The sequence below is a fragment of the Argentina silus genome, assembly GCF_951799395.1.
Source record: "Argentina silus genome assembly, chromosome: 18".
Classification (NCBI taxonomy): domain Eukaryota; kingdom Metazoa; phylum Chordata; class Actinopteri; order Argentiniformes; family Argentinidae; genus Argentina; species Argentina silus.
In genome coordinates this window covers 10883271-10907431 of record NC_139672.1, presented here as the reverse complement: position 1 = coordinate 10907431, position 24161 = coordinate 10883271, and the positions used below count along the sequence as shown (strand labels likewise).

At 46.6% G+C, this 24161-nt stretch overlaps 1 protein-coding gene across 2 annotated transcripts in view; it reads right to left on the bottom strand.

The window, feature by feature from the left end:
• Window positions 1-1685: 1685 nt before the first annotated feature.
• The window catches only part of dspa (desmoplakin a), a 23692-nt gene continuing 1216 nt past the window's right edge, over window positions 1686-24161 (bottom strand). Inside the window, exons 2-24 of one of the 2 annotated variants that reach the window (XM_083690093.1) lie at window positions 23875-23959; window positions 23603-23724; window positions 23072-23222; window positions 21001-21126; window positions 20586-20645; window positions 20250-20417; window positions 19791-19895; window positions 19585-19680; window positions 19165-19290; window positions 18187-18339; window positions 17850-18004; window positions 17230-17356; window positions 16617-16803; window positions 15941-16221; window positions 15365-15546; window positions 14898-15036; window positions 14345-14538; window positions 13818-13980; window positions 13442-13525; window positions 13186-13293; window positions 12727-12825; window positions 6588-8414; window positions 1686-5571 (exon numbers count right to left, since the gene is read on the bottom strand). In XM_083690093.1, coding sequence (XP_083546219.1) covers window positions 2356-5571; window positions 6588-8414; window positions 12727-12825; window positions 13186-13293; window positions 13442-13525; window positions 13818-13980; window positions 14345-14538; window positions 14898-15036; window positions 15365-15546; window positions 15941-16221; window positions 16617-16803; window positions 17230-17356; window positions 17850-18004; window positions 18187-18339; window positions 19165-19290; window positions 19585-19680; window positions 19791-19895; window positions 20250-20417; window positions 20586-20645; window positions 21001-21126; window positions 23072-23222; window positions 23603-23724; window positions 23875-23959 — 7954 coding nt within the window. In that variant the 3' untranslated portion in view covers window positions 1686-2355. The remainder of the gene's footprint in view (window positions 5572-6587; window positions 8415-12726; window positions 12826-13185; window positions 13294-13441; window positions 13526-13817; window positions 13981-14344; window positions 14539-14897; window positions 15037-15364; window positions 15547-15940; window positions 16222-16616; window positions 16804-17229; window positions 17357-17849; window positions 18005-18186; window positions 18340-19164; window positions 19291-19584; window positions 19681-19790; window positions 19896-20249; window positions 20418-20585; window positions 20646-21000; window positions 21127-23071; window positions 23223-23602; window positions 23725-23874; window positions 23960-24161) is intronic. The other variant, XM_083690094.1, reaches the window with a different exon arrangement.

Here is a 24161-nt window from a genome sequence, read left to right as displayed (position 1 = left end):
ACATGCACACACACACACACATGCACGCATGAACGCATGCACGCACACACATACACAGGGAGTTAGAGAGGGGGATGGGTGGGGGTGAAAGAACAGGGGGGCATATTATACTGACATTTTCAACTCTGTCATTAACTAGAGAGAGAACGACAAAGAGAAGAAAAGAAGAGAGAGGGAATTTTTCTTTGTATGGTTTGAACCTGCTCTTGTTTTGGAGAAGTGCAAATGATTAGGCTATTCAGATTTGATATGAAACTGGCCAGCCTGCATATATTTCTGCATCCATACCAGTCTTAACATGAAAACAGTGTGGAATTTGCAGTTTCTGAAACCCCAAGTTAAGAGTTCTTTCAGGGACTCATATATATTTCAGTTTGTGTATATATGCCTTATGTGCAATGTATGCATGTAATGAAGAATTATTAAGACCATGATGGAAATTACTTAGAGTTTTATTTTTAACCAAATGGTTTATGAATGGTTACTCAGTGTTCATCATGTGTATTCGAGCTAAACTCCTTGCAATGTCAGTACATGAATTTGTTTCAAATAGCATCAACCAAAACATACCAATCTATTGAATCCATCTCTATGAAATATATGCCCACACAATATCGTCATTGTATCCTCATATAATAACACTGCTGTTTATTTTTAATTTCCTTTTTAACATTGTCAACATACAGCGAGGCAAGACTCCACATGATGACTGTAAGTGGTAAAAATTCCAATCAACACACTTAATGTCAATAACACATAACCACAATACAAAACAAAACTAGCCACAACCACATTTCTTGTTAAACGCCCAAACATGTGACGATGCCAGAAAGCAGTCCATGACCTGAAACCTGGAGCAAACATGTCATATGAAAGGGGTGACAATATGTTGTGATGCCAGGTCATTTCAGTTTTGTTCCTGTAACTTTCCCCCCTTATCCCCAGTGGGGTTTCAGCTAACACACATTTCAATACCATTCTTAGACAGTGTGCCCTATTGTGTACTGGTGCAATGGCTCATGATAACCAATGACCTCTGGCATGTTGGATATTCAGTTGTTTGGCAGCTGAGAAGAGTGGAATTTGGCTTACATAACAGTAATTTGTGAGTGACTGGCGGACCTTGATTGCTGAAGGAGGGACCTGCTTAATGATTTACTCTGTCGAAAGGCTTGCCATTGTTTAAAAAAAACAGCCCTCATGTCACTGACCCTATGCTGACATTCCTGTGTCTCTGTCCTGTTCTCTAAAGGGCATTGATATGTCAATTTGTGATATCATGAAGAATTTTGTATTTGTATCTACTCATTCATATGCTTACATATTATGTGAGAGTGTTGAACGAGAAGAGAATGCTGGATAAATGCTATCAATCTAAGTTTCTGAATAGAAAAAATAGTTTTTATTGATATTGTTTCCAAGTGGTGGTAGTGTAGGAAATTACACCTTATTCACTGTTACTATCTTTTTAAAAAAAAAAAGTGACAATCAAACTTCAAGCCAACTTCTCACCTAAACCAATTACCTAAACCCACAATGAGTTGCCGTTACTGCCACCTATTGTTGGATACTGGTATTGCATTCTACTCCAGAGCAGAGAACCAAACCTCTAATGCAGTTTGACATAATATAGCAGTTGTTCCAATGCCTAGAATGATGGATCTCTCTACTACATGACACTGACAAATAATTATACATCTTTATTTCATTTTTTTATCCTTTGGGATTACATAGAAAATAGTGCAGTACAGAATTCCAGATATTTTCTTAACAATAGGTAAAGTACATATATTGTGGTTTAATCTATTTGACTTTATTCATTACCATTGCACTAAGTGATACAGCTATGCTATAAAGTGTTTATCATTGTCAACAAAAATTATAACTTTGAAAGGATTGCTAAAAAAAACATCAGTGATTGAATTATACAATAGCACAATAAAGATTGTAATGCAGATGGAGTGATCAAGGAGCAATTAAAAGCAATTTTAAAAGTCATTGATTAACAGCCATTTGTGTACATAAAGATAAAGCACATACTATATAAAAGCATTTTGTATTTTCTGGGAATTATATTTCACCCAAAGATAAAGAAAACAAAACATAAAAACATTGACATGGCTTCAGAATTGATTCTATGAAAACTACATCCATTCTAATATATTGCTCAGTTTACCCAACTTCTATTCCCCCAACCAAATTTCGTACACACCAAAAAGCATAAACTAAACATAAACACACAATAAAAAGTATACCACATCACAAAGGATTAAGTTTCCCCATCTAACCCACTTTCCCTGTTCCCTTTTCCTACACTGTTTATCTTGTATTCTTTGTGTGAATTAAGAGAGGGAGTTAGCTGAAAGTGTTGCTAGTAGAGCTGAAGCTGTAGCTGACGGTGGAGGAGTAGTCCACACTGCCCCTACGGGAGCCACTCCTGGAACTGACCCTCGACCCTGCTCTGGAACCAGACCTTGATCCTGGGTTGGACACGTTGTAAGGGCTGCTGATCCCCTTGCTGGAAAGGGAGGAGGCTTGGAGCATCTTCATCCCATTGCTCTCCTCCACCATGCAGCTATCCATGGCCTCTTTGTAAGAGATCTTCAGCTTGGTCTTGGGGCAGGTGAGGTTCTTGATGTGGCTCCTCGTGTCCTGGAGCTTCTGGGCCCCCCGGCCGTCCAACCAGCCCCTTCGGATGGCCTCCTCAATAGTGGTCCTCTGGCCCCTGCCAGGCTCCAGGAGCCCCCCTGTCAGGTACTGGTACTCCAGGAACCTCTGTCCAGCCTCATAGGGAAGCCACTTCTCTTTGATGGCCTCTACAGCGGACATCTTTCTTTGGGTTTTCACGTCTTCGAAGCCCATGTAGGCTTTCTGAGCTGGCTTCAGCTTGGCGGCCATGTCGTCATCGATGATGCTCTGGTGCACGGCGTCCTGCAGGGTGAGCCTCTGGCCAGTTGCTGGGTTAATAATGCCCCCTGTAGAAGCTTGGGCCTCCAGCAGCCTTTGAGCAGTAATAGCGTCCACTAATCCCCTCCGCAGAGCCTCTGGGATGGTGATCTTCTCTAGCGTCTCTGTGTCAAAGATTGCCGCAACGGGGCTCTGGTCATCGAACATCTCTGGTGGGGAGAGGGTGATGGAGATACTGTCAAAGCGCCTGCGGACAGTGGGGGAGGAGGGCATAGCCTGGGTTGGGCTAGTGCAGGTGGCAACGTCCTCTTCGCTTACAGCTGAGATTGACAGGTCATTGCAACTGGTCTTGCTGGTGATGAGGTCAGCAAACTGGGTCAGGGAAAGGGATCCGGTACGATACTTATCCAGAGAGCTCTGGTCAATGAAGCCTCGGTCCAGGGAGTCTTGGATGTCATACTGATTACCAGTTTTCCTATCCACAATCACCAAACGGGACGAGCCATCAGCTGCTGTGATAGTGATCTCCTCCCACTCGCACTCCTGCTCCGACAAGTCCAGGAAGGTGTCATAGTCGATCAGCTCACGGTGGTAGGCCTCCCGCACAGTCATCTCCATGCCAGTGTCGGGATCCACAATCACCACCCGCCTCTTACGGAGAATGTTCTTCTTGGAACTCAGCTCAGGCAGTGGCTTGGGTTTCTTCTTGTCTTTAAGGGGCAAAAGGATAAGCCCAGTCTTGGGGTCTTTGATGCATCTGTCCTTCAGTTGTAGATAGGTCAAATTCTCGTGGGTGTTGGGATCAAAGAACCCTTTTGTGTCATCTCCTTCGTAGGATAGGACCTCATTCATCTCCTTATCAAAGAAGCCCCTCTTGTAGGCGACGTCCACATCGATACGATGGCTCGCCTTGGGGTCGATGATCCCACCGCTGGCTATCTGAGCCTCCAAAAGCCTGATCCCATGGCCCTTCTCAATCAGGTCCTTCTCAATAGCTTCGAAGAGGGAGATGGTCTTGCCAGTAGCAGGATCGTTGTATCCAGTAACAGCCCTCTCAGCAGCTAGCAACTTATCCTTGAACTCTTTCCCCACCAGGCCCCTCTTCCAAGACTCGTCCACAGTCAGGCAGACATTGTTGACTGGGTCGATCACAAACCCAGAGGCAGCTTGGGCCTCTAGGAGCTCCAGGGTGGTCCCTCGACGGAGCAAACCTTCCTTCATGGCCTGGTAGATAGGCATGATGCGAGCATTGGCTTCGTCGTATATGCCAGCGATGCAGCTGGAGCCGTGCAGGTAGTGCTTGAGTTTATCTTCAATTTCTTTGCTAGTAAGCGTACCCTGGTTCAGCTTCTGAATGTCTGTGTTGTCCAGGAGGTTGGAGTTGATCAGCTCTGAGACCGGCACCTCGCCCCGGAGGCCCTGCACCGTCATGGGCTTCTCTGAAGCTGGGAGGAGCAGGAGACCAGACGCCAGCTCCATCCTGCATTTCACCCTCAGGTCGCCGTAGCTGATCTTATCTCCTGTGGCAGGGTCCAGGTAGCAGGTGGGCTTCCTATTCAAAGACCTGTAGAGGTCTTCGTCAATCAGGTTGCGGTCCAGGGCAAGATCTTTGGGTAGGAAAACACTCAACACTGGGTCAAGAATGCCTCCAACTGACTCTTGAGCCTGGAGCAAACGGATGGCCGTCTCCTTGTCTAGGCGACCCTGCTTCATAGCCTGCCCCACGGAGAGGAGCTTGCCGGTGTATGGGTCCTTGAAGCCTGCACTGGCTGCTTCAGCTCTCATCAGGGTGTCTCTATCTGCTGTATCCACCACTCCTCTGGAGCAGGCAGCATCCACTGACATTTTATCATTGAACTTGGGGTCCACAATGTGGCCAGTTGCAGCTTGGGCCTCCAGCAGCATGAGGGCGCTCTCTGGGCTAAGCATGTTCTTGGTCTTGGCTTCTGTGATGGACATCCTGCCCTGAGGTCCTCCTACCATGCCAGCAATGACGCCCGTTCCCTTCAGACTGAGCTGGATGTCTACCGCCACCTGCTCCACCGTCCTCTTGCCCTTCAGCAGTTCATCTAGGTTGGCTTTGCTAATGATGCCACAGTCGCACAGCTGGTGGGCCGTCACCTTGCGGCGCACGCCATCGAACACCAGCTTTGAGGGATCCACGGTGGGTACCTTCTCATCTGTCTGAGTCTGTATATTTAGGGAGTCTGGCCTCTGCTGCAGCCTCCTCAGTTCCTTCTCCAGGGCCTCTCTCTTCAGGACCAGGTTGGACACCTCCTTCTCAGAGCACTGCAGCCGGCTGCGATACCTCTCCTCTAGGCTCCTTAGCTCAGCAGTCAGCCTCTCCACCTCACTCCTCAGGGAGCTCCTGTCACGATCCGCCTTGTCCTTGTCCGAGTCGCACTGCCTCATCTGGCCCTCCTTCAGCTCGTACTGGTTCTTCCAGTAAGTGAAGTCCTTTTTGATCTTGTCGTTATCCTCTTGGAGGCGCTGTTTGAGACGCAGCTCGGTCTCAAGAGTGAGTTTGATGCGGGTGAGCTCCTCTTCGAAGCGCTGATGGCGGCCCTTGTCCTGCTCCAGGAGCTTTAGCTTAGTTAGCAGGCTGTCCCTCTCATGCAGAATCTCGCTGTAGTGGTTCTGGGAGTCCAGCACCATCACAGAGGTCTGGAAAGATAAGAGAGAGAGGACTTAATAGTGGTTACATATTCACTTTTGTAAAAACCATATAGGTGACACCTATAATAACTTTCAACAACAACCTACTACAATGTACGAATGCTTATAAATTATTATCATTCTTACTAATGTTGGTCGCACTGTACATGAAGTTGCCCCTACTCCTGTGTAATTGTGTAGTAACTAAGTAATTACTCTAGTAACAACATTGTATTAACATGTTGTTATCTAGTACATTAACAATTGCTTTGTCATTACATAGTAATAGAGTTGCAGGGTTTATGTAACAACAAGTGGACTGTTCCTTAATAACATAAACTACTAAAATCCCTACACTATGCAACTGCCCAATACTCTGTAACATCTTAAAACTTTGTTGTTACGAAAGTGAGTTCAGTGTTACTACAACACAATAAAATGGGGCAATTTCATGCAAAGTGTTAGCCAAATGTTTACAGATTAATCTGTATCAATACATCAATACAATACTGTATCAGTAAATTTGAAAATAATATATTTTCTAGGTTTGATTCATATATAATATACTTTCTAGATTTGCAGTGTAATCATAAAGAAGACAATGTTAGCAGGGACTCAGTGATCTGGGATGTGTGTGTGTATCATGATAATTGTTAATTTGTTATTAGGTTATGGTTAAGCAATTGGCCTATGTACATACTGTTGATAAAGAAATCAAATGCATGCTGTGAGCAGTGTCATTGTGGAAATGAAAGTGATCCTCAAAATTATTTCTGTGGAATTAGCCAATAAATTAGTATTAGGATGCATGTTAATGGATTTCAGTGAACAACCCCAAAGCCGTTTCTGTCATACAAAAGTTTGAAAATTGCCAAACCTTTATGGATCGGATTAAGAATTATACAAAATGCAGTGTAAAGACTTTCAACCTTGATCCTTCCAGAGCGATTTGTTCATGCAGAGGTGGTAAAAGATTAATAATTGTAATTCATTTTGGAATTGATCCCTCAAACCAAAGAAAATACCTCAGTAAATTGCTTTTGGATTTTGTCTATATTCGACTTTAGCTTTTCCTTCTCCTTGGTGAGGTCATTGATGATAGCCTGCAGATCCAGAGTCCTCTTGCTGCTGGTCTGAAGCTGGACATGCAGTGATGAGATCTGAGTGGCGCTTTCCACATCAACACTATCTCTGTTCATCTTTAGCTCATCTCTCTCCTGTCTCACTCCCCGCAGCTCTTCCTCCAGCCTCAGCCTCTCCTTGGTCAGCTTCTGGGTGAGGCCCTGGAGCTTTTCGATCTCTGTGGTGTTGTCATTGATCAGCTTGCTCTTCTCCTCGATGGTCTTGTACAGGCTCTCGTTGCGGAGGTTGAGCTCACGGACACGAGCCTGCTCCTGGAGGAGTTGCTGCTGCAGGGCCTTGAGCTCAGCTGTCACCTTTGCCAGGCTCTCGGTGGTGGCCTTGTGGTCCTGCAGGCTTTTATCCAGAGCCTCCTGCAGGGCCCTGAGCTCCTGCTCGTTCCTCCTCCCAGAGGTGGACACCTCCTCGTGACTGACTCTCAGGGTGTTGATGGTGGTGGTGTGTTCCCTACATGTCTTGGTCATCTTCTCTAACTCGGCTTCCATCCTCTTTCTGCGAGTGAACTCTTCCTGGGTGCTCCTCTTTTGCTTCTCCACCTCCACCTGCAGACCCTCTATTTCCGCTTGGAGGTCCCGAAGGCGGCTCTGCAGACGCACAGAACTTTGGTCGGCCTTGGCCCTCTCACTGGTCTGCTTCTCCAGGTCCACACGAACCAGGTGGATTTCCTGCTCTGAGATCTTGAGCTTGTTGATGACCTCTAGGGAGGAGGTGTTCTTGGACTGCAACTCAACCTGGGTCTTCTTCAGGTTACTGACCTCCAACTCCAGGGCCCTCCTCCTCTTCCCCTCCTCTTCCAGGTTGTGTGTGAGCAGGCTGATCTGCCTGGTCTTCTCCTGGGTGGTCCTAGTGGCTTCAGCCTGGGCCTCTTTATGCCTGAGCTCCTCCTCTTCTCTCTGCTGGACTAGAGATTGGAGCTTCATCTCAAGCTCCCTGCGCCTCCTCGACTCTTCCGTCCCTGTGGACCTATGCTGGTGCGCCTCATCCTCAGCCCTCCTCCTCGAATCCTCCATCTGGGTCACAGACAGCCTCAGTCTCCGCAATTCCTCTTCTAGGTCCCTCTTCTCAGATTCGAGCCTCTCACACTGGAGTGTTAACTCTGAGGTCTGCTCCTCTCGCTGTTGAGTGGCCTTCAGCACTGTTGTCTTGGTAACGTGGATGTCCGTCTCAAACGTCTGCTTAAGCTGACTAATCTCTTGGCTGCACTGGGTTCTTACCTTAGAGATCTCTGACTCTGCCCCACGCCGGCGTGTCGCCTCTTCCTCCAGCTGCATCTTGAGCCTCTCCAACTCTCGTTCCTTGTCCTTCACCGTTTTCTCCAGGTCGATTTTCGTCCAGTTGAGCTCGTCAAGCTCCTTCTGCCTCCTGCGGACTGTCGCCTCGTACTCCTCCTGTTGGCTACAGTACCTTTCCTCAGCCAACCTCTTCTTCCTCTTCTCCTCATCCAGCTGGAAGGTGAGGCGGGCCAGCTTGTCGGTGAGGTCTTGCAGCTGGCTGTGAGTGGTGTCCAGGTTGTCCTTGGCTGCGCTGACCTGCATGACTGAGGTCCTCTTGATCTCCTCCATAGAGATGAGCTGGTCTTTGGACTGGCTGAGCTCCAGCTGGTAGCGAGACAGGGTATCCTCCAGAGAGCGGTTCATCTGGGTGCGGTCCTGAATGTCCTCTTTGAGACCCCGTAGCTCTTCCTCCAGCAGTTCAATTTTGGTGTTCCTAATCTGAGGGGGAAATGGATTGAGAAATAGTGTAGATGATAGATAGAATAATTAATTAAAAACATTTCTGTCTCCTAATGCCTCCTCTGTTAAATACTGCCTTAAATAATAACTGTTTTCAATTTGCTATATCTTTCAATAAGGATAAGAATAAGGATAGTCATAGGAATAGTCATAATATTTACCCAAAACATTCTTAAAGCTGTAATTCAAACAACAACAAAGCGGGCTCCCCACCAGTTTTTTGGTAAACAGTTGAGCAATTCTCAATTTCTTAAACGGAGCTATGGATGCAAGGACTGACCATCGATCATGAGCTCAAAAATATAGTTTTAACCATGTTTTTAATCTATACAGTGATTAAGCTATGCATTGTGTACTTATAGCTTATATTTTGGGTTCTGATGGGTTCTGATGGTAAGACAGTTGAACTAAGCTCATGAGGCATTTATAAGTTATATTCTTCAAGAATCAATGGCTATATATCATAAATTTAAAAGTTCAACATTTGATGTAGCAATTCAAGATTACCCCTTTAAATGATAATACAATCTACTTAAATCTGATTTAGAACAAACTTATACAATGCAATCAAACCATTTATACAGCTACTCTGAGCACAGCATACTGCATGCCTTGTGTTAGGAATAGCTAGGGTAGATAGGTATAGAACAGAGTTTAGACAGTGTATTATCACCTTTCACACTCCACACCAGAACACACATGTAGGCTAGTTTACCAACCTACTAGGTAGCCGCAACCCTCTAGACGACATGGGCTGGCTAGCGGAGTTCGTAACATACGGGGGCTTGTCCTTTCGAATTTGTAGCCGGTTTTGTTGTGCGCTTGGGGGGGGGGGGGGGGGGGGGGTGTGCAGGCGTATCTCTGGAACGGTACGATAGTCAGTAGGTTTGGTTGTCGCTTGTTAGCTTGTGGGTGAATATAGAGGAGGCCGCGGCAGAGTTTTATACAGTGGTATTTGTGAGGGAGATTAGGAATCTGAGAGATTGGCACATGCTGACTAAGTCTCAGTTGCGTGTGGTAGCAAGAATGTGTGGGCATTGAGCTCTCATCGGAGATGATAAAATATAGTATGATTGAGGCGCTAACGGCAAATGTATTTCCCAGGGTGGGTAGGAAGCCAGACGGAGATTCTAGCCTGCGAAAGGTAAGGATGAGGGAGTTAGAATTAGAAATGATGAAGTTAAAATTGGAGCATACATGATTGAAACAACGAGAGCGTACTTCAGCATACTCATGATGTGCGTTTCGATTTAGCTAATTGTCAATACCTAATGCCGTAGTTCAATGTGGGTGAGGCTGATGTGTTCTTTGTATCTTTTGAGAAGATAGCCAGGCAATTGTTATGGCCGGAGACATTCTGGACCATGCTGGTGCAGTGTGTGTTGGAGGGGAAGGCTCAGGAGACCCTATGTGGCTTTGGAACTTGAGCAGTCAGAGAGGACTACAGGATGGTGAAGGAGGCTGTATTGGCAGTCTATGAGCTGGTGCCGGAGGTCTATAGGCAAAACCTTTGGCCGGGGACCAAACGTCCAGGGGAAACATATCTGGAATTAGCAAGAGACCGATTTTGACCAGTGGTGTAGGGCATGTGGGGCAAAGTCGTTTGAGGAGCTGTGGCAGTTGGTATTGATTGAACAATTTAAGAGTAGTGTGCCACAGGCAGTGGGGTGTCTACCTAAATGAATTGGAAATAACAGGAGAGAGGCAGCTATGGCTGCGGATACACTGGAGCTTGCGCATAGAGAGTCTTCATGGACAGACCGGTAATCTCCTGGAGGAAAGCAACGGGGGAGAGAGGGACAGAGACCATGGACCTGGTATGGCGACAGGGCCGACTACGGAGCACCTTTTCACAAAGCAGTGTGATTTGTTTTTACTGCAAGCGAAGGGGGCACATAAAGTTAGGAGTGCCCAGCGTTGAGGGGGAGAGAGCCATACAGAGAGGACATGGGTCAATATAGAGAGGACATGGGCCAATATAGAGAGGACATGGGCCAATATAGAGAGGACATGAGCGAACTGAGCAAGGAAGACAGCCCTCACAAACCTATAGCCCAGGTGGTTTCAGTGGGCCCAGCCGCAGAGGGGGAGGAGGGGATACCCTCACTGGGAGGGTACATCATTGTATAAGGGTTTGATATCCTGTGGGGTGGTGGCAGCCTCATGAGGGTTACCATTTTGCGTGATACAGGGGCAGCCCAGTCATTGCTGGTGAAGGGGCAGTGGGGTCATACATACAGTAGGAGTTTAATGATGAAGTTAGCCCTCCAGGCCGAAGGCAGGCCAATAGGCTGTGGTTCGTGAACGTGAGGATGCCATTTCATGGACGGGTCTCGGAGGCTGCGTGGGTGGTGTATCCTCAGTTGAGGTAAGGCCAGATGATGAGCAGGAGGACACGGTTGTGCACCCCCCCTCTGTGCCAGGAGGGGTTTGTTTAGTGTATACAGTGGTCAGGGAGACCCTAGGGGTGCATCTCAGCCTTTTATCCTCCAGTCAGAAGGAGGATGGTGGCTGTTTGATGCTCTGTTTATGGATACCTCCTTGGCTACCCATCATGCGGAGAGGGGTGATGCAACCAAGTAGGCAACATCCACATCATCTCCATCCAAGAAAGTTGGCTCAGGTAACGGAAGAGCCGGCCGACATGATGGACACGGGGGCTGTTGAGCCTAGTGATAGTGAGTGGAGTTCTCCAAGTGTGAGTCTAGGACCTGATGGGGCACTGCGGTTCTGTGTTGACAATCGGAAAGTAAATGCAGTGACCAAAACAGACTCGTATACTATCCCCCGGCAGGAGGATTGTATTGATCGGATTGGCAAGCTCAAAGTGTGGCAAAATACTGGCAGGTGCCCTTTTCGGAACAGGCGATGGAGGTCTTGAGTGTGGTGATGCCAGAGGGTTTGTATCAGCGCCGTGGTTTTCAGTTTGGAATGAAGAATACCCCCGCTACATTTCAGCGATTTATGAATATTGTTACTGCGGATTTGGATAACGTGCATACTTTGGTAATGTGGTGGGGTACACAGATCGGAATCAGCTCACATTCTTGGAAAAGTTCAGAATGACGAATCAGGGGGCTGTTCCGGTGGAGCTTGGCTTTGCAGACGTACTATCTGGTCGTTCACCACTTGCCAGGCAGGGATAACATCATAGCCGACGTCTTGTCACGAGTGGGGAGCGATCGATGACGAGGAAAGCTGGTGCGGCCGTGAGGTGGAGCACGGGTTTCGATGTTGTACGCGTCATGGACACTGGCAGTGGACATTAGAACAATGGGTAGCTGAAGGCTCGAGCATGACAAACTTTGTGGTGTGGGTATGAAAAGTGGAAGGAAAAGTGAAACAAGTATATATACGGTACCAGTCAAAAGTTTGGACACACCTTGCCAACAGTGTGCAAAGCTGTCATCAAAACAAAAGGTGGCTACTTTGAAGAATCTAAAATATAAACCATATTCTGGTTTGTTTAACACTTTTTTGTTTTCCATATGTGTTCCTTCATAGTTTTGTTGTCTTCAATATTAATCTACAATGTAGAAAATAATTTAAAAAAAAATAAAGAAAAACCATTGAATGAGAAGGTGTGTCCAAACTTTTGACTGGTACTGTACATATATAGAAATTAGAAAGAAAAAAGGAAAGGTGCCATTTATTTTTGGTGTTTTGTTTTAGGGGGGAGGTATGTTAGGAATAGGGAGGATAGACAGGTTTAGAGGGCAGTTTAGACAGTACGTTATCACATTTCATTGTTAAGAATTGTTTGGAACAGCTAGATCGATATAGAGCGCAATTCGGACAGTACATAATCACATTTCACACTCCACACCTGAGGAAGTCGGCAGTTGAGGCCAGGACCCAGGGCGGAAGTGGCAATGACAACATTTTTAAGACGTCAGTGGGCTGCGTCAAATGGGGGTTTTGGTGTGAACGCCGCCACTGACCACGTGTGTTGGTAGGGAAATCCGGATTTCTTTTCTCATCTTAAATTGGACATATTCTTTGGGAATTTTTTTAAGGAAGATTATGGAGTCTCGGCGGATCTTGCCCTGGATCCTGGTACCTACCTGGTAGCCAACTGCCTCCCCAGGCCGCATCACACCCAACACAGTCCGCATACTCTTACCACTCAAATCAAAACATACGTCAGCTACCAACCTACTAGCCGGCCTTAGCCCTCTAGACTAGACGAGCGTAGCGTTAACAGGTGGCTGGCTAGTGGACTTCCTAACACTTGCATTATACCAATACTGTATGCCTCCCTGTATGGCATACGAACCCAGCCCGTCCTTACCTTTAACTCCTCCATGTTCTTCAGCATTTCTCCCAGGAACTTGTAGTAGTCACCGGAGCGGGTCAGGAGCTCGATGTAGCGAGACTGAAGGTCAGCAGCCTTGTGGGGTTACATTGAATGGATAAATCGTTGGCCAAAAGCTCATTAATTAATTAATTAAAGTGTGAATGAAATGTCAGAAGGTTAACGACTACTACACACATAGTTAATTGAAACATTTTCTTAGCCAGTATTTAACAGAAATATAATTAGATGACCCATAATGACTTCGGTACAAGCCAAATAGGAATTGAAGCCAAAATACTAGGATTAATCAACTGGGATTAACACTGATGTTAAGGTCATTACTGAAGGGCATTTTGACTGTCAGAATGCCACTACAGACGTCATGATCTAATTTGCCCACTTTTACCCAAATTAAATGTCTGGTGCCCCCTGTTGGACACCCCAAGCACCTACATCTTGTCTGACCACAGTGGCAGGTGACTGGAGCATGGTTCTCTTGATGGGAATGTTCAGCAAGGTCTCTAGTCCAGCACTGTAGGAGGCTAGCTGCAGCTCATAGTCCTGAAACGTAGCAGCACCATATGAATACAAGCATGTATTCAGCTGTATTACATGTTATGCTTTCAGTGACAAAATGAATGCTAACTTTCTTTGGAAAGTTTCAAAGGAACAGAGAGAGAGAGAGAGTAAATATATCATGCAAGCTGACCTTAATGGAGGCAGCGCAGGTGTCTGAATCCTTCTGCACATCCTCCACTTTCTCCTTCTTCCCCTTGATCTCACTGTGCAGCACCTGTTCAGCAAGTCCACACACAGACGGCGTCAGAATCTATCAATCCCCTCTGAAACAACCACGCCAATTTCTACAATATCAACATTATCAACAGCCTCCTCCTTATGACCACAGGAATCATATTGGAATCAAAAATATGAACAAAAAAAATAAACACAATAACCTAGATTTCAATGTTTGCTACTTCACAGCTGTCTTACAAACGGATCTCATTTGGTCAGCTCAGGTCATAATTTTCATGAAAGCTTGAATGAAATCGAATCTAAATGGCTGTAGCTGTGGCTGACGGTACCTTCTGTTGGTTGAGGTGATCCATGAGGGTCTGGACGTTAGTGTACTTGGTAGCCTGCAGGGAGTCCTGGCGCTGACGGGCGTTGTCTATCCACTGGTCCAGTGTCGAGCTGGTGTTCTGGAAATGCCTGAGCTGCTTTTCCTGCTTCTCCAGGTCCCACATTCTGAGGACAGGAGAGAGAGAGAGAGAGAGAGAGAGAGAGAGAGAGAGAGCGGGGCGGGTATGCAGAGAGAGGGAAGGACGGAGAAGAGAGGAGAAAGGAGGATTTTGTCAGATACCGTAGATACTTTCCCTTCAACATCACATTTCAGTTTTTTTGTGTCTGACCTTCAGATTGTGAGTGTGTGTACAAGTGAATGTGTATGCATATATGTTTGAGTGTGTGTGTGTGTGTGTGTGTGTGTGTGTGTGTGTGTGTGTGTGTGCGTGTAATACGTATGTGTGATTGTACAGTATCCGTGTGTCTGTGAGCATGTGTATTTGAGTGTATGGGCAGAGTGTGAGTGTTGAGATCGAAGGTCCCTCACCTGCTGTCGATCTGGGTCTGAATGCGACGCCAACGGTCAGACATCTGGGTCACCAGGTCTCCGTACTTGGACAGGTCCACGTCACACTTGTGGAAGGACGGGGAGATCTGACTGTTCCAGTGCATGGCCTTGGACAGGTCGGACTCCATGGCGGTCAAAAGCTCTCTCTTCTGCTCCAGGTCAGACTTCATTTGCTGCAGGACCAAATGTATTGCTCAGAAAACACCTCAGATTTTCTCTTCAAATTCTCACACACACACACACACACACACACACACACACACACACACACACACACACACACAGAACTATGAAGGAACACATGGAAGGACCTATGAAGACATCAGAACTATGAAGGAACACATATGGAATTATGTAGTAAACAAAAAAGTGTGAAACAAACCAGAATATATTTTAGATTTTAGATTCTTCAAAGTAGCCACCTTTTGCTTTGATGACAGCTTTGCACACTCTTGGCGAGGTGTGTCCAAACTTTTGACTGGTACTGTATATGAATTGATTGACAGCTGTATAGATTGCCAGTGTGTCTGACCTTCAGTGTGCCCTTGTAGCGTTCCACCTCGTTCAGGTCCAGAGAGGAGGTGTCCTTCTCCGTCAGCCTGGCCTCATAGACCTTGATGACATCCTCAGCCTGGATGAGGCTCTGGAGTAAGGCCCGAAGTGCTGTCAGTCTACCCATGGAACAGACACGCACACACGCACGCACACACACACACACACACACACGCCATACGACCATTAGATCAACGACACCCTCAACGATGACACCACCGCGAAAGAACCATGTTACAATGAGACCTCCACAAACACATGCGTTCCGACACAGCAGGAGAAGAACACGACACCACGATGTAGCGCGATGTGATTCATTACCCTACAGTAGGTTCACTACTGGTGAAGGCTGAAGTCAAAGGCCAGTCTCCAACTAACGAGTCGGACAACGAAGTACGACAGCGGATGAGGCAGAGTGAGAGACAAAAAGCATTAGCGGCACCGTACCTCTCGAGGTAGGAGGAGGAGAGGCCCTGCAGGCCTCCCAGCTTCTGGTTGAGGAGGTCCAGCTCCTCCCTCAGGAACTTGGCCTGCTCCGAGTCAGCGGCCGTCCCCTCCAGCTGTTTCAGGATCCTCTCCTTCAGCCGCAGGTACTCATCGCGCATCGCGTCCAGGTCGTGGTGGATGCCCTGAGAATCGCCACGTTTCTGTTACTCTTGTTTCGTTTAAAATGAGGTAGCCTCTAGGGAAAGGCACCTTGTGGCCTTGTTTGAATACTTTAGTGACGCTTCCATCCTTCCTTCCTTCCTTCCTTCCTTCCTTCCTCCATCCTTCCTTTCTTCCTTCCTTCCTTTTGTCCTTCGTTCCATCCTTCCTAACTTCCCTCCCTCCCTCCCTCCCTCTCTCCCTCCCTCCCTTCCTTCCCTCTTCCTTACTCACTTAAAGTAGTCTATGGTAGGCCCATTACCTATTCAGCCATGCCCTATCAGAGGAAAGGTGCATTGTGTAAGTATTTTAACTGGGTAATTTTCTCTTGTTTTACCTGGTGTACTTTTAACTCTCTGTTGAAGTCGCAACACATACCTCCACCTTCAGGAGGCGCTGTGAGCACTCCTGCACGCTGTTGTCCCCCAGGGGAATGTGGAGATACTGGCTGAGGCCCGATTCGGACAGCTCCAGCCTGCGTCTGAGTGCGTGCAGGTCACTGAGCAGGGTCACGTTGAAGGTGGGGGCCACGGTCTTGATGGTGGTCTTGGTGACGGAGGTCTTGGTGGTGCTCTTGGCAGTCTCGGCCTTAATGGGCTCCGCCTTGGCGGGCTTGATCACCTCCACTTTAGATGTGGACCCGGTAGCCACTGCAGCAACTATGAACGTAGCACAACAGGTCTGCGTTTAGTGGATGTGGCATCGAATTGAATTCGGTGCAAAATAGCAATATTAATACACAACGCTATCTAGTTTATAGCGAAATGAACGCTATATTCTCACAAGTGTATGCTCGATTTTAATTTCATTCTCTTAACCCCCCCCCCCCCCCCCCCCCATAGAATAATGAATTTGACCGGATTGAACGACTCTAGGATTAGCCTGATGGCTAAACCAATGGCGGAAAAGGCAGGGCCATTACTAAAAAACTACTCAATGGATTTAAAAAAAAAAAACGGCCTAGGTGAGTCACAAATAAGGTTAACGACCTCTGCTATCTCTTTTGAGGATGCTATTGGGATGACTGGGAGCACTGGTTCCCCTCCACACTCACTGTATGCAGGCAGCTGGGTGACCATGGTGTCATAGTGGTTCTGGGCCGTGGCGTACTGGCCCTCGATGTTCGTCTTGTCGTCCTCCCCGAACATCTCTGAGCCCTGGGCGTTGAGCCGGAACTCCTGGTAGCGAGTCTCCAGACTCTTGATGATGCTGCGGTACTCTTCCGGACGCATCGTGGACAGCTATAGGAGGGGACGGAGAGAGAGGGAGAGTAAAGAGTTAAGTTTGTTGTTTCGAGCACTACTTCTAAGCGACCACCAGGGGGCAGCGAGAGAGCGCTCTTTAATGTGTGGTAAGCTACATAATGGCTTACTGTAGTGAGAGGGAGTGAGTTCAGGGGTTCTTATGTGGTGCAGCTGGGTTGATGTGTGGTAGGCCACGTAATGTTCTGTTCTTTTCTATTTATTGTCTCTGTTGTGTGTGTCTGAAGCACTACTGTATCCCTAATAGGAATTGCTCCCAGGCGATAAATATAGCTATTTGAATTGAATTGAATTGAATTGAATTGAATTGAATTGAATTGAATTGAATTGAATTGAATTGAATTGAATTGAATTGAATTGAATTGAATTGAATTGAATTGAATTGAATTGAATTGAATGGCTCACCATGGTGATGGTGAGGGAGTTGATGTGGTTGATGTCTTTGATACAGTACTGCCAGGACATGAGGCTCTTGATGTTGATGTAGAGCTGGCTCCATATGCCCATGATGGCCTCGTAATACTGCTCGTTCCTGGAAGATACAGAACGTCACCGTCAACCGTCAAACTCAACCGCCATGAAGAGGATCCACAACTATCCCACACTGTATATAAAGAGTGACGGTTTCATTGTTTCTGTTAGATGGGGTAACGGGAACGCTCTCCTAAAATGGACGTTAAATATTTCAGAAGCTAGTGCCAGAGACAACTGACTTCAAAGCGCCTTGACAAGACTCATTTAGGTGAGCAACCCGAGGCACAGCCGAATGACTATGATTAATATTCTTGTCATGGCTGTTTTTATGTTCATTATTTCCACATAAGTGCGCACATCATCCATCATAATCCCCTACGTACCGTGTCTACCGGTTATGATTGTTTATGACAGTCAGGTCCACGGTTATCAAAGTGTTACGTAACCTCTCCTAAGTAGGTAGTCTTAAGACAGCCGTAATGGGAGTGTTGGGTGTGTGTGTGTGTGTGTGTGTGTGTGTGTGTGTGTGTGTGTGTGTGTGTGAGTCTTACTTGTTGGCCATGCCGATGCTGAGGGGGTTGGGAGGGGGGACGAGCAGACACACGGAGGGGATCAGCATGTCCAGACCTCCAGGTCCCGCCACGTGCCACTTACTGCGCTGGCTGTTGTCCTTCAGGATGGCCTCGTTGCCTTTGTAGATCCCTTTCTGTAGGACGCACACGGACACACACACACACACAGGGTATAAGGCTCACTACTGCCTTAGCTGTTCCTTCTAGTCCAAACACTGTGTGTGTGTGTGTGTGTGTGTGAGAAGTAGAAGGGTGGATTGTGTGTGTGTGTGTGTGTGTGTGTGTGTGTGTGTGTGTGTGTGTGTGTGTGTCTGACCTGGTCTTGTTTGAAGTCACACAGGGCCTGTACGATGACAGGGCTGGTGCTCTTCTCCTCAGGGTTCCGTGGTCTCAGCCTCACGATGCTCTTGGACTTGTTGACCAGGTGTTGCACCTGTCTCTTATTCTCCATGATCCTCTCCTTCTCTCTCTGTGGACCAACACAGAAGTCAACTCTCTGTATACTGTAGGTCCTATATGACCTACTTCTTTATACTCTACGATACAAAACAATACAGTACAATGACTATGTTTTTTCTGTGAGGGAACTTCGTTAGTGGTGTGGTTGGCTAGGCTCCAGATAAGTGTCTACACTCTCCACACACCTGTCGCCATTACAGCACAAAGAAAACCAAAATAAACAAACAAATACAACATGACAGTAGACTAGAATTGTCTATGAGCCTTGGAGTTTCAGGGTGGGGGGAGGGTTCACAAGTCTTCACAAGTGAGGAAAGCATACAGTAACGGCCTAACCAATCAATCAGTTTTACATTTCCATACTGTAGAGTACACAAGGGAATTTCTCAAAACAAGGTAGACTGGTTTGCCATGCAAAGTGGTGAGAGGAAGGGTTACAAAATACCATGAGATGTGTGTGTCAAATCTCTAATCTAGGCCTACTGCATTTCTAGTTGTTCTAGTTGTGTCTATGTTCGATGTTTTTGCTAAATCAAAGCTCACGTGTTGATAATGGGATAGCTGTACGGAATACTTGGGACAAATACAGCTACGGTGTGTCAGATACTTTAAAATATGTGTAGATGATTTAGCTTGGATTTTGCACGGTCGGGACTATTCCAATGGTAACTGTACATTGTTACCAGAAAAAACGAAATGAAGTACAAGTCAAGTATTTGATATTCTGTATCTATCCAAGGTCTACTGTGGGGGATGTGTCTTTGGTACACTTTGACAGAGGTCGTCATCGCATTGGTGTAATATTACAACTGTAACATTGGTTCAGGGTTGTTACCTCCAGGTTCTTGAGTAGGTCAGTGAGGTTCTCCAGAGGCGTGCCTTTGTCACAGACAAACTTCTTCCGGATGTTCTCATGCTGTTTCTGCAACTTGGCATTGGTCTCGTTGGCCTCCTTGAAGAACTGCATGGGAAGGGAAGGTTGATGAAAAATTAAAAAACACTGAGATTCTGATAGATACACAGTACGTTCCGTAGCAATAATGCTTGAGTGGTTTGTCTCTATGTGTTTGTTCAAGCATGCGTGTGTGTGTGTGTGTGTGTGTGTGTGTGTGTGCATGTTGACGCATATGTACACATGGGTGTGTATCCGTGTACTTGTGTACACGTGTGTGTGTGTGTGTGTGTGTGTGTGTGTGTGTGTGTGTGTGTGTGTGTGTGTGTGTGTGTGTGTGTGTGTGTGTGCGTGTGTGTTTACCTGGCTGTAGGCAGCGTTCTCCTTCAGGTGGACATCGATACACTTGGTGATCTGAAGCAGCCAGCTCCATTGGGTCTGAAGAGTGTCCATGTAGGCCTGGCGAATTAAACACACTAGTTAGAAGGAATAGAAAATACATCTATGTATATGACAATCTTGTGCTTATGGCGGCCCCCCCAAGGGTAGCCCCCCCCCCCCCCACACACATCTATCTTGTCTGAGGCAGGATGGTTGTTCTTCAGGAGACCGTCCACTTTCTGCTTCAGTTTGTTCAGCTCCTTTTCCTTCTCCTCCAAGTCACGCATCAGCCTCTGGAATAGGCCAAAGCACAGACTGTGAGACATTTGGGTGAGGGAACCCTGTGTGTGTGTGTGTATGGGTGTGTGGGTGGGTGGGTGGGTGGGTGTGTGTGTGCGTGTGTGTGTGTTGTGTGTCAAATCAAATCAAATCAGATTTTATTTGTCACATGTATCGCATACAGTTGTAACTGACATCGTGAAATGCTTTGGGATCTTGCTCCACGCTCAACAGCAGCAAGTCAGCAAGCAATCAACAATTCAATCATAAGTCATAAAAGTGACAGAAAAATGGACAATAAAGTGACAACGGTACTAGTGTGTGCGTGAGTGTGTCCGCACGCAATGCGCACGTGTGCGAGGTCTTACAGAGTAGCTCTCCTGTTTCTTGGGCACGTAGTCGTCGATGTTCTTGACGCCCCAGTCGAACACCAGCTCCTCCTCCTCGCGTTCGTTCACCCACATGATGGCGCGGGAGATCTCCTCGATGATGTCCTTCAGCTCTCGCAGCTGACCCGTACGGCTGAAGGACATTTTCTGACGGAGGGACGAATGAAACCAATTTCAACTAAATGAGTTCCAAAAGTCAACTTATAGATCAGTGAAAAAAAATATATATATACGATTTCACATTGTGAGAAAGAAATAGTAAGGTTCTTTTCTGGATTTTTGATAATGGTTGATAGTCTTCTAATCTTCTCATACCTGAAGGCTGTCCCATTCTTGCTCCAGGGCGTGAAGGTTAGCCTTATCCCCTCTCTGCATCTGTTGAAAAAATGGAGACAACTGTCAATGTTTATCCCCATTCAGAAGTGCATTTATTATGGGACTTTGAGAGATACATTGTATACTGAGTGTACCTGTACCATGTACCTGAAATAGCAAATGACATAATATGGACACACGCACACTCACACACACACACACACATACACGCACACTCACACACACACACATACACGCACACACACAAACACAAACACACATACATACACGCACATGCCACAGATCAGCAAATAGCATCTAAACAGGCCTTGGTAAAGGCAAAAAGAATGAAGTGGCTGAGAGTAAAAAGAGAGAGGGAAGAGGTGGGGCAGAGAGAAGAGTGCAGAGTACCCACCAGTTCATCTCTGGCGCGGTCTAACTCCTGGCTCCTCTGGATGGAGCTGTGGAACTTGTTCTGGCTGATGATCTGCTGCTCGATGGTGGCAGAGTCGTCCCCCCACGGAGACGTCTCGATCAGACGCTACAGGTGGCAGACACAGAGGAGAGAGACACCATTTACTCCACATGTACTCCATTATTAATGACATACTCGGTATAGTGTGACTTCATGGTCCCAACATGCATCAAGAGATTTTCTTCCTGTCTTGTATTGACTGTATGTTTACTATACCAAGTTCTAATTTAACATAATGGAATATAACTTTGATTGTCATTGTTCAATAATAACACCCTGTCAACTTCTACAATGAAAGGATTGTAGCCTATTGGATACATACCAATACCTGATATCTAATACATGTCTATAGACAATAGACAGTCAAATAAATCGTGAACACAACTTCTAAACGGTGTGGTTTAAAAATACAAAACGTGCGTGTCATTCCCGTCTCTCGCCTCTAGGTGTCATCGTATAATCATTACCCATTTCTCGTCTGTCTGCCGGTCAGTCAACAACTGAAAACTATTCCAACTATTCCCCCCTCGCCAGAGTTCACAGCCCTCAGCTTTGATAAGAACCCAAACCACCCCCAGCCAGTTTCTACCCAGCAGCACTCCTCCTTTTTTCTTCTCTCTCCTGTCTCTCGTTCCTTTTGTTTTTCTGACCGCTCCCTTCTATTTTTATGGCTGAGATTCATAACGTCTGGTTTGGGAAGTGCTAGACTGCCGACAGGGATATGACATACTTTGATAGAACTTTGCTTCGATAGATTTGCTTTTAATGAGTTTTAATGAGTTGACTGTTGTCTGCCGGAGGGGACGTGAGGTTAGTGAGGAGCATACGTGCGTCAAGGAGAGAGAGATTTGGGCGGAGGGGGGGAGGGAAGGAGGGAGAGAGAGAGAGAGAGGGAAGGAGGGAGAGAGAGAGAGGAGGGAAGGAGGGAGAGAGGGGCAGGAGAGAGAGACAAGAAGAGAGGGCGAAGGAGGGAAAGAGAGAGAGAAAGACTTTATCCATTTCTACAAAAAAAACAATACAGAGTGACGTATTGAAGTAACAGACAGACAGATAGAAAGAGAAAAAAAAAAAACAGGGAGTGAGAAACAAGGAAAGATAATTACAGGGAAAGGGGGAGTGAGAGAGAGGGTGGGACAGAGGGCGAGGCAGGGAGTGGTGAAGGAGGTGGTGAAAGACCGAGGGAGGGAAGAGAAGGGTGTGTTCCCACCCCATAGGCATGCATGTGACCAGCCCAACTGACATGTCCCATATTGACATGACTCAGTGATCAGTGTCAGATTTCACACTCTTCTCATTTTTTCTCTCTCTCTCTAAGGCCTTCTTCGTTCTGTTTATTTTCTCTCCCTTTTCTCTCACTCTCATGCTGTCTTTCTCTCTTGCACATGGGTGCTGTTTCTCTCTCTCTCACCAACGTGCTATCTCTCTCTCTCTCTCTCTCTCTCTCTCTCTCTCATGTTTTGGCAGTGATGCCTGATGGTGTGTGTTTCAGCAGGTCAGAATCTGTGATAAGGTGGGGTGTCATGCTTCAACCATTCAGACACACACACACACACACACACACACACACACACACAGACACAGACACAGACACAGACACACACACACACACACACACACACACACACACACACACAGACACACACAGACACACACAGACACAGACACAAACACTACTCTAAACCGGTTTGGAGCTCCGTGGGATGGGAATTATTTGAGAGGCTGACTTCCAAAACTATGCCGTCATTCATGGCACCCTGTAAACCTTCACCTCAAGGCTGAATAGAAGTGAGTCAGGAGAGGCTGGTGGAGGTCCAAATCAGACACCGGGTTCATTGTAACCGCCGCGGTTTGATACCGTTCCTCATTCCATTCCATGCAATTACAATGAGCCCCCGTCCTCCTGATGTCTACCTCCACCAGGCTCTATCCACCAGGCTCCACTGAAGTGAGTAGATGATAGTAGATGATGCCAACGATGCCAACGATGCCAGGTTTCTTGCCTATAGCTTACCTTCTGTTGAGCAATCCAGGATGTGGCATCGGTGAAGCTCCTGCTGGCTCCACGCTCCTCCCAGGAGCCCACGCTGCCCCTGTTCTTCCTGGTGGTGGTCCCGGAGATGGAGTATGTGATACTCCTCTGCATACTCTGGAGCTGTTCGATGCTGAAGGGAGGCAGGCAGGGAAATGAGATTTCCCACGTATGAACGATAGGAGGAGATGGACGATGTCGTGATTGTTTTAGCCTTTATTTCTTTTATTTGTTTTTTTTTAATCCGTCTTTCTTATCAATCGTTCTCATTGCGAGAAATGAGTACAAGCGTATGTACTGTATCGACACACACACACACACACACACACACACACACACACACACACACACACACACACACACACACACACACACACACAAACACACACAAACACACACAAACACTGCTGTTCCTACCTCCTAAAATATATACAAACAGATGCACACTCACTTGTATGCATGCAGGCATGCACACACACACACACACACACACACACACACTGCTGTTCCTACCCCCTGATGATGTCTTCATTGGGTTGGCGCATATGCTGCAGGTCCATGGCACAGCCCTTCAACTGATCCAGAGTCTCAGAGGACATATTTAACATCTTGTCCACCTCCACCGCTGGACCGCCCTGTGACACAATAACACACTCAACACACCATGCGTGTGTGTACGTGTGAGTGTGTGTGCGTGTGAGAGTGAGTGTGTATGTATGCGCACACGCACGCGCGTGTGTGTGTGTGTGTGTGTGTGTGTGTGTGTGTGCCTGAGGAGGACTCACCGCTTGGAGGATCTGCTGTACTTTCATAAGGTAATCATGACACTGGCCTTGCAGGAAGTAAGCTTTGCTCTGAACGACCTGCACACTAAACAACAGAAAAAGAACCCCCGAAAGTGTCATCAAAGTGTATCATGTATTAACGTCATATAACAATATCATTTATTATATTGTAGTATACAGTATCATTAAAGTGTATAATGTTGTATTAATATCATGTCACAACCTCATTTCTGATATTGTATTATACAACTTTGTGCAAGTGTATGATGCTGTAGTATCTGTGAAAA